Raw genomic sequence first — 9,628 nt, 5'->3', positions numbered from 1 at the left:
TTCCAATTGTTTTTAAAGTTACACTCATGATTTAGGAGTTGAGGGGGCATAAAATATTAAAGCTGTTACTCATAAGTTTTGGCCTGGGAGGGACAGGAAATAAATCACAGTATTCAAAGGAATATAGCTAAAATGCACAAAGAATATTCACAAGGAATTTGGTTTTTTTAACAACTTTATGTTGTGTTTTTGGTGTTGGGTGTTGCAGGGGTGGTTTTGGTACCACGTTCCCTCTGTTTGCTCTTCTCCACACCAGGATTGCAACAAGCAAAGGTGAAAAACCCACTGTAAGAGGGATCAGCTCCACTGCAAAGGCCTGAAAATAATTTTAAAAGTGCCAAGGCAAAGCACAGTGGTGCTGTTTTGGCCTCAGATGTGTGGGTGTCACGGGGGGAATAATTCCCCTTTCCAGGTGCTGTGGGGAGGTGTCTGTGCTTCAGCTCCCTCCTGCCCTGGCTGTGGGTGCCTGTCAACCCTCTGAGCACCCCCTGATTCCACCAGGGAACCCACAGCTCATCCCACATCTGTCCTGGAACAAGGCTTGGGGCTGCTGGGGGTGGTGACAGTCACTGCTCCAGCCAGGACACGCTGTGGTGCATCCATGTGTGGGAAAAAGGCAGAATTTCAGGATAAAGTACTGCCAGAGCTCAAGAAGAATTTGGACAATTTTCTCAGGCACAGGGTGGGATTGCAGGGCCAGGAGCTGTACTGGGTGATCCCTGTGGGTCCCTTCCAGCTCAGGACATTCTGTGATCTCTGCTGTTTTTGGTGCTGTGTAGGTGCCAGCCCTTGGCTGTGGGGACCCAAACTGGCTCTGGGGGGCTGCACCCCACATCTGTGCTCAGCTCCTCCAGCCTCTTTTCCATTGCTCTGCACCCCTGGGAGGTTGGAAATGGTGCTGGAGGGAGGAAGAGAAGGACAGGAAGGGATTTGTAGGGAAGCAGCAGTGGGTGGGAGGGAGGGAGGGAGAGCTGGCAGGGGGTTTGCAAAGGCTCTGCTCCAGCTGGGAGATGCCCGAGGTCAGGGATGCCTGGTCCTGGCTCGGCAGTGCCTGCCCACAGTCTGTGGCTCCCTCTGCTGAGCCCAGCCCCAGCTCTGCTGCCTGCAGGAGGAGCAGGGGCTCCCGTGGGGCTGGAAATGCATTTTTGGTACCAGCCTGGGGTGCTGGGGGTGGGAGAGGGGAGAGGTGATGCTGTAAACACCCAGCTGTGCTGCCCCGACAGGGTGGGAGTGGAGCTGGTTTGTCCAAAAGCAGAGGATGAGGTATTAAACAATTATTACTGCTATTTAAAATTAGCCCAAAGATCTATTTTCTTTAGAAAAGTGAGGATTTTGACTGAGCTGCACCAATCTCCTCTGACCAGGCTCTGTCAGTTGTCATAGAGGAAAGAGGGAAAATCATAGAAACATAAAATGGTTTTGGTTGCAAAAAAGAGATCATCTTCTGTGCAGTCTCCTGCTGTGGGCAGGGACACCATCCACTGTCCCAGGTTGTTCCAAGCCCTGTTTAACCTGGCTTTGAACACTTCCAGGGATGGGCCAGCCTCAGATTCTCTGGACAACCCGTGCCATGGCTCCAGCACCTTCTGAGCAACAAATTTCTTCTTAACATCCCATTTAAATCTCTCCTCTTCTAGTTTACAACTTTCCCCTGCTGTTCTGCTCCTGCAGCCACCAGCTCTGCCTGTGCTGGGCTTTGGGGAGCTCTGTGGGTACCAGGTACCCAAGGTGACCCCCTGTCTGCAGGGACACCCCTCCCTGCCCCATTCCAGGTGTGCATTCCCAAGCCCTTTGCTGATCCCAGCTGAAGCAGCTCCCTGGGGGTGGCAGGGCCAGGCTGGGTGAGGTGGCCACTCTGCTGGCCCAGGCTGGCAGGAGCAGCTGGTTGTTTGTACATCCTGGGAGCATTGCTGGCTGGCAGCCAGGCCAGCAGCATCACCCAGCTTCTCTGGAGCAGCTGCAGCCAGCAGATGTGGGGAATTAATTATTGCTTGATCCCGAGGAGCTCTGCTGGAAAAGCCCTCTCCATCTTGCACAAAAACTTCCCTGGAGTGGGAAATCCCTGCCTGCTGCTGCTAGGCTGTTCCCTGGGATATTCCCCTTGCTGATAAATATGAGGAATTTGCCCTCACATCAGGGACAGGAGCATCCCCTTGGAAGGGGCCTGGCTCCAGGGCTGCTTCTCCATCACCTTTTGGAATAGAGAGATGCAATAAAAGATGATGTTAACAAATGTGGGGTTATCCAGCTCCTGCTGGGATGATGACAGCCCAGAAGCTGCTGGAACAGCAGCCACCAGCTCCTGGCTTTGCTCCCAGCTGGGCATGAGCTGCAGAAGGGAACCTGATTTCCCAGGCTGGACAGGGCTCAGGTGTGGTGGAATCTGTGTGCACCAGCAGGTAAAACCTTCAGTGTCCAGAATGGATTCATCCAACACCTTCTGGCAGCATGGAAATAATGTTTTTTCTTCCTTCTTTTCATTTTTTAAACCTCTTTCCTTTTGCCAGGCAGCAGGACCCACAGACTCTCCCTAATGTGTGGCTACCATGGATTTTCCCATTTTCCAACCCAGTTTTTTTGCCTTTTCCTTTTTCTTTCCATTCTCTGTTAGTGCAACAGCCCTGCACTGTGAGACCCTGACAGCAGCACAGGGACCTGGAAAAACAAACTGTTCATGGAAGGAAATGGCTTTTTTTTTGGGATTTAGGTTTGTCTGAGCTGTGTTGGGAGGCCAATTCCCCACGAGTGCAGGGAGGATGTGGATGCTCTCATGGACAGGGAAATTCAGGTGGGACTGAACATCATGGCAAGTATTTCCCTTCTGGGGTGGCCCAGCCCAGGATGCTTGGGAACATCCTGAACAGAAGGAGCTTGAGGACATGGTTTTGGGGTCTGGGCACCATCAGCATTTGGGGAGCTCATTGGAGCCCCATCCTAGGAGGAGCAGCAGATGAAGTGTTCAAACCACCTGAATAAACCTCATGTTTGCAAGTTCTGCTCCTCATGGGGGACCTGAGCCACCCCAAACCTGTGGAGGGACAGTGAGGACACCCAGGACATCTCTGGAGAGCATCCCTGGACCTGAATGCAGGAATGGCCAGGCTGGTGGGGGAGTGAAGAGCCTGCAGAGCTGGGCTTGATCAGCCTGGAGATGTGGAGGCTCAGTTTGAGAAAATAAGGAAAATCCAGGGGCAGAAGGTCCTGCCCTTGGCACTTCCCACAGCAGAGGATCCACAGGAGGTGGCAGCACCAGCTCTGAGTTTTTCCCTGTTGATCCAGCCCCTGAAATGTGCAGGTTTTAAACCCAGGAAGAACCCAGCCTTAAAATCCCACCTCAAAAATCTCCACACACACTCTGAGGCTCTGGGCCAAACCTCTTGAGCTGCTCCAGCCCCAATTCCTGCTGATTTCAAAGGAAAATCCTGTATCTAAACAGCTCCTGGGGCACGGGCATCCCAAAGGGACAGCAAGCAGCTGCGTGGGGAATGCCAGGGATTTGGAAGCTCTGCCACAGGCTTTAAATAAAGATCCTCAACCCCCTGTGGAACTGTGCAGGGCTCCTCCCCTCCCACCCACGGGACGAACATCTATTGAATTCCGATTTTTTTTCGCTTTAAGGAGTCCGAAGCCGCCTGCCAAGAAGGGGATAAATAAGGAGGCGCCACACCCCAGTGTTACAAAACCTTGTATTAATCATCTCCCTTCACTTTCAATATAGCAGATATGAAATATAGCCATGGTTCCTAGTTACACGGGAGGAAATGAGTAATAAATACATCGGAGCAAGTGGAAATCACGAGGGTGTTTCACTGGGAACAACATTGGAAAACTGTACACTTGCAAAGACTGGCATCTCCAAACATTAGTATTTCTTTATATTGGGAAGCTTTTACATGTAACAAACATGCTATTGCCATATATGACCAAAAAAAAAAAAATAAAGAAATTAAAATTTAAAAAATAGGCATTGCTCGGCAACATTAACTAGGCAAAAATAGTTCTTTTGTGCACTAACTTTGTACAGAAAAACCAGGACAAAAGGCATGCATGGACAAGGAGAGGCTGCCCAGGAACGGCATGCAACAGAAGAGAGGTCAAAGCTCTTTAAAGTCAGCTTACAATTGGCATAAATACATCAGGGTTATATATATTAATAAGGGAGGAAGTATTCTGTTTAACATTATTAACATTCCTGTTTTTTTAATGTATTTTTCTTTTTTTTTTTTTTTTTCTTCCTATTCCTCCCAGAGGAATACACATTCACCTTTAAGTAAAGATAAAGGAATACAAAAAATAAAACTCACTTTTGCAAACTCTGATGACTCGTATAAAATCAACTTTAGTGTTATCGTCGCTGTGTGCAAATTATAGACGTCTGCGGGACCCACTTTCCATCAGGCACATTCCGAAAGCCAAACCCGACATGGAGAAAAGGTGACAACACGAATCGTTTCCCTAAGTGCTGACCCAAATTTTCCTGCTGGATGCTGCCCTAAACCCGCTGGAGGGTTTTGCTGAGCTGAGCCCAGCCGAGCTCGGGGCTTGTCCCTGGGGTGGGGGTGACACAAGGACGGGGTTGTGTCGCCGTGGGTGTCGCTGGGCTCCCCGGGGCCGGGGGACAACAGCACCAGGAAAAAATCCCCGACAGCGCTGGGGGAGCCCGGGATGGGGATGGGCGAGCAGAGGGAGGGGAGAGCTTGCCCGACAGCGGGGACACCGCGGCGACATCTGGGACAGGACAGAGGGGACATCGACAGGACAGAGGGGACATGGACAGGACAGCGAGGGGACATCGACAGGACAGAGAGGGGACACCGACAGGACAGAGGGGACATCTGGGACAGGACAGAGAGGGGACATCTCCGACAGGACAGAGAGGGGACACCTGGGACAGGATAGGAGGGGACATGGACAGGACAGAGGGGACATCTCCGACAGGACAGAGGGGACATCTGGGACAGGACAGGGACAGAGAGGGGACACCTCGGACAGGACAGAGGGGACATCAACAGGACAGAGAGGGGACATCTCGGACAGGACAGGAGGGGACACCTCGGACAGGACAGTGGGGGGACACCTAGGACAGGACAGGAGGAGACATCGACCGGACAGAGGGGACATCTCGGACAGGACAGCGAAGGGACACCTCGGACAGGACAGCAAGGGGACATCGACAGGACAGCGAGGGGACATCTCGGGGACACCTCGGACAGGACATCTCGGGGACATTTCCTACAGGACAGTGAGAGGACATCTCGGGGACATCTCCGACAGGACAGTGTCAGTGGGGCGAGCGGGGGGTACAAAAAGAAAGGCACTGCCGCTTTATTACTGAATATTTGACTTCACAGCCTCGCTCATGCAACTGTTGGGGGTTTTTTTTCCTTTTTTTTTTTTTTCTTTCTATAAATAACTTTTATTTCTTTTAGGATTCAAGCTTTTTTTTTTTTTTTCTTTCCCTTTTAAGCTTCTTTCCCTGGAGCTCTGCCGCCCGCACTTAGCACCGGCAGCCAGAGCCAGGCAGCACTTCCCGAACGCAAATGAAGCCACTTTTTTGTTGTTTTTGCTCAAAAAAAAAAAACAAAACAAAACGAGAAACAGCAAACACAACTAAGTCGTTATTAACTTCTACACTGTCAATGGAAAATAAGCTTTTTTTTCTTTTTTTTTTTTAACATCAAAAGGATAAAACAATTGAATTATTTGGTGGTTGTTAATAACAGACATTATCATGGTTCCCAGCCATAGCAAGTTAATAGGTAAAATATCCAAAATAATCTCTCTGAACAATCAGAAAACCTCCGTGTCCGCAGTCAGCGAAGGAATAAATAGAATTTCAGCTCTGTAAATACACTGGAGTCTCCCTGGGGGTTCTGCTCACACCTCACAAGCTGGGGGTGCTCGGGGGTGACCCAGGTCCCCAGCGCCGACCTTCACCTCCTCACACCTCTTCCCAACCTCCCTGGCCTTCAGGATTTCCCTTCTCCACCCTCCCCATCACCCCCCCCTCAGCCTCCTGTCTGCTGGGAAGCAGGACACCAAGGAACAGCAAACATAAAACATTGCATTTGGCACTTGGGGTTTTGTATATATATATATGTGTGTGTATATATATATAATTATATATATATATATATTTATTTTTTTTAGAAAAACAACTTAAAAACGCTGCATGACAAAAGGATTCACACATGTCCCAGCCCTGCCCATGCTCAGGCTCCCCTTGAGCTCTGCTCCTGGCACACAACGCTGCCCATGTCCTCACAGCCCATTTTGGAAATATTGCTGCAACCCATCAGCTCAATGAATTCATTTCACATTGGTTATTAGACCATCAAAGGGCTCAGAGCAGCGTGGCGAGCAGCGGGAGCATCACTGCAGGTCTGAGCAGAGCTGGGTCAGATTTACCAATTTAACACCAAATTCAGCTCCTGTTACAAAAAGCAGTGGCAGGTGAGGGGCAGCCACAGCCATCCCCACCTCCTGCTGGCACATGGTTAATGCCGAGTAAACAAGGCTGTGAAGCTGCATTTTGGTGCCCTTTGCAGCTTGGGTTTTATTCGGGGTTTCCTTCATCCCTCTTTGGCCATGCTGGAAAAGCCCCTTACAGCTGGATTTGGGCAGGCTGGGCCAGATGTGTGGAGCCAGGATGCAGCAGCTTCCCAGCACCTGCACAGGCAAGGTAAGAGACTGAAACTCTCCCAGTGTTCCCGAATTTGCAGACTCTCCCCAGGACCCTCTGCTGGGTGAGATGCCCCTGCTCCATCCTGATTCCCGATCCTAGGGGGGTGCAGGGATGGGACTGAGCCTCCACTGCCCTGAGCACAACGCTGCCTCCACACTGCAGATCTCCTGGCTAAACTGAAAGGGAATTTTGGGGTTATTTTATTATTTCTGTTTCAGTCAGGTGAGACGGGACTGCCGGCCCCAAAGCTCCGGGCAGGGCAGGCAAATCCTCCCCAAAGGGATTTTGGTCACACACCCCCACGTGGTGTTCCGTGCTCCTTGGTATCCTCCTCCAGGAACAGGGTTTGCCCACGGTGCTCTGGTGAACCCTCTGTTGTCAGCACTCTCCTCCTCCTCCTCCATGTCCCCCCCAAACCTCCCCATGCTGCTTCATCGTCATCGCTGAGATTTTTCCTTTTTTCTTTTTTTTTTTTGCCATCTTTCCCCACCCCCCCACTTTAGCATGGATGTAATAAATGACAACACAAATTCCAAGTCTAATGATATGTTCACAAGGACAATCTACACATTCACAAAATTAAAACAGGAGAGAGAGAGAGAGGAGAGGAGAGGAGAGAGGAGAAAGGATGCAAGCTATCGCTGAGGCTCCCTCAAGCCCCGACCTCGCCGCTGGACCCGCAGCAGTTGTTGTTGTTGTCCCGGCCAGCGTCCCCGTGGCGACGCCTTCTAGATCGTGGAGGTTCTGTCGACACCATCTGCAAGCAGGAAGGGAGAATTAGGAGCAGTCCCAGCGAGCATTGGTACCCCCCAAGCTGGGGGTTTGGAGGATGGACCCCCCAGAGCACCCCCAAGCCACAGCCCCCACAGTGATCCCCACCACCTCCCATGTCCCCAAGGGGTGCAGAAGGGTTTTGGGGTGTCAGTGCTCTGCTGGACCCTCTGTGCCACCAACTGTCCCCACCCCACAGCACCTTCCCCAAGTTGCTGTCCCAATGCTGGTCCAGCCTTCTGCCACAACCCCACAACTGCTTTCCCAGGAGCAGAGGGGGTTTTGGGCAGACTGGGCTTGTCACAAGGTCCCACATTCTGGGACTCTCCTACATCATGTGCCCCTAACCAGGAGTCAGGGACAGGGACAGAGCTGGTCCCAGGGGCTGCCTTGCCCACAGCTCACCCAGCCCCACAACACCTGCACCGCAGAGGATGCAAAATTTCCTCCATGTGAGGATCATGGAAAGACAAAAAGCCCTCAGGAGTCCTTTCTGTCTCCCCAGAGCCCCTGTGACAGCAGGGATGCATCCAGCCACAGCCCCATCCCGGGAGTGAGGGCTCCATGACCCACCCCAAAACCTCACAAATACCCCGGTACCAGCAGCCCCCTGTCCCCACCCCCTGGGGGCAGAAATCAGCACCCAACAGCACTTCCAACCCTCCAACCCCAACCCCACCCCTGTCCCCCATCCCAAACCCCATCCCCAGGATGGAGAGTGGCAGGAGGCAGCTCCCAGAGTGGTGTGGAACAGAGAATTCCCTGTTACCACTTGGGGCACCGCAGCCACCTCCCTCCTTGACACTAAAAACAAACAGGTTTGTTACGCCTTTTTTTTTTTTTTTTTTTTCTCCCCCGAAAGGTTTATTTTTTTAAGAGCTATTTATAGCACGACTGGTTTGGAGAGGCTCGGGGAATGCGACCTGGAAAAAATAACTTGGAGGAACAGTACCCTGCAGAGGAACAAGACAGCTAAGCCTCGGCTGGGCACACGCCGGAGAAACGCTTCGGGTGACAGAAGTGTCCTTGTTTTCCCAGCCAGGGATGCTGCCAGGGCCCTGCTGCTTCCCACAGTCCTTGCTCTCCCGTTCCTCTCCCCAGGAAGGGTTGTTGAATCTGCAGGGAGCCTGGTGGCACTGGTCCTCCCCGAGGGCTCCTGTCCTCAACCATCCATCACAGTCCAGGATTTCCGCGGCGAGAAATTCGGGATTCCGGGCGACGCCGGTGGCCGTGCTCATCCCATCGCTGGGGTCATCCCTCGTGCTTGGGGGTCCAGGGTGTTGGCAAGGGACACTGGGAGCTTCTGGTGCCAGTGCTTTGTGCTGCACCAGGCTCTCCATCGCTCTGCTGCTGCTGCTGCTGGAGCCTTTTCCATCTTCCCTGCTTGTTTTTGCCCCGGTCCTCCTCCCTCCCCGTGCCCGTTTATCCACTGGCACCCCCGGCTGTGTGCGGACTGCCAGCCCCAGGGCACAGCCCCTGGCACAGCCCCTGGCAGGGATTCAGCCCCCAGCTGTGGGGCAGCCCCGGCCAAACCAGAGTTCCAGTGGCAGAAGGGCACAACGCTCCAAAGCCTGTGACCCATCCGCGCACCGGCGCAGGGGCTTTATCGAGAGCTAACGAGAGTAGCGAGCTAACACTAATTATCATTAGCAAGCTGACGAGTGGCTAATTAGCACAGACTCCACTAGTGCTGGTGCAATCCCTGTGTTCAGCTTCACCCCCTGCCCCGGCCACCTCGCCGAGAGAAGCCAACATTCCCATGGGAACAGCGCCGGGAGCATCCCCGGGAGCGTCCCCGCACCCGGCCCCGCTCTCACAGCCACAGCCTGTCCCAGCTTTTGGGGGGCACGGGGCAGGGGCAGGTGCTGGGGGGCTCAGCAGAGGCGGCGTGGACGTGCTGGAAGAGCCCCAGGAGGAGGGAATGCTCACCGCTGAGTGCGTGCTCCGTCATGCTCAGGCACAGGGACTCCAGCCTGTTGTTGATGTCAGGTTCAGTCACCGGCACCTGGAACTCTGCAGGGAGAAAAGGGAAGAGGAGATCCTGGTCAGGACCCTGCCTGCCTGCTCTGTGTGGGAAAACCATCTGAAAAATGGCCCAGGAGGGTCTGACAGTAAAATCATCTTCAGCAGACACACTCACAAAAGCAGTCATCACCCCCTGTTACCCATAAG

General features: G+C 52.8%; 1 protein-coding gene across 3 annotated transcripts in view; it reads right to left on the bottom strand.

Moving 5' to 3' along the window:
* Positions 1 to 5,431: 5,431 nt before the first annotated feature.
* Positions 5,432 to 9,628, bottom strand: part of SAMD4A (sterile alpha motif domain containing 4A) — a 94,652-nt gene continuing 90,455 nt past the window's right edge. For 2 of the 3 annotated variants that reach the window (XM_033062938.2, XM_033062937.1), the window contains 2 exons: positions 9,386 to 9,469; positions 5,432 to 7,442 (listed from right to left, as the gene is read on the bottom strand). In XM_033062938.2, coding sequence (XP_032918829.1) covers positions 7,414 to 7,442; positions 9,386 to 9,469 — 113 coding nt within the window. In that variant the 3' untranslated portion in view covers positions 5,432 to 7,413. Of the gene's footprint in view, positions 7,443 to 8,408; positions 9,470 to 9,628 lie in introns of all 3 variants that reach the window. The other variant, XR_004418246.1, reaches the window with a different exon arrangement.

This window comes from Catharus ustulatus, chromosome 6 (genome assembly GCF_009819885.2).
Source record: "Catharus ustulatus isolate bCatUst1 chromosome 6, bCatUst1.pri.v2, whole genome shotgun sequence".
Taxonomy (NCBI): domain Eukaryota; kingdom Metazoa; phylum Chordata; class Aves; order Passeriformes; family Turdidae; genus Catharus; species Catharus ustulatus.
This window is presented reverse-complemented; position numbering and strand designations above follow the sequence as displayed.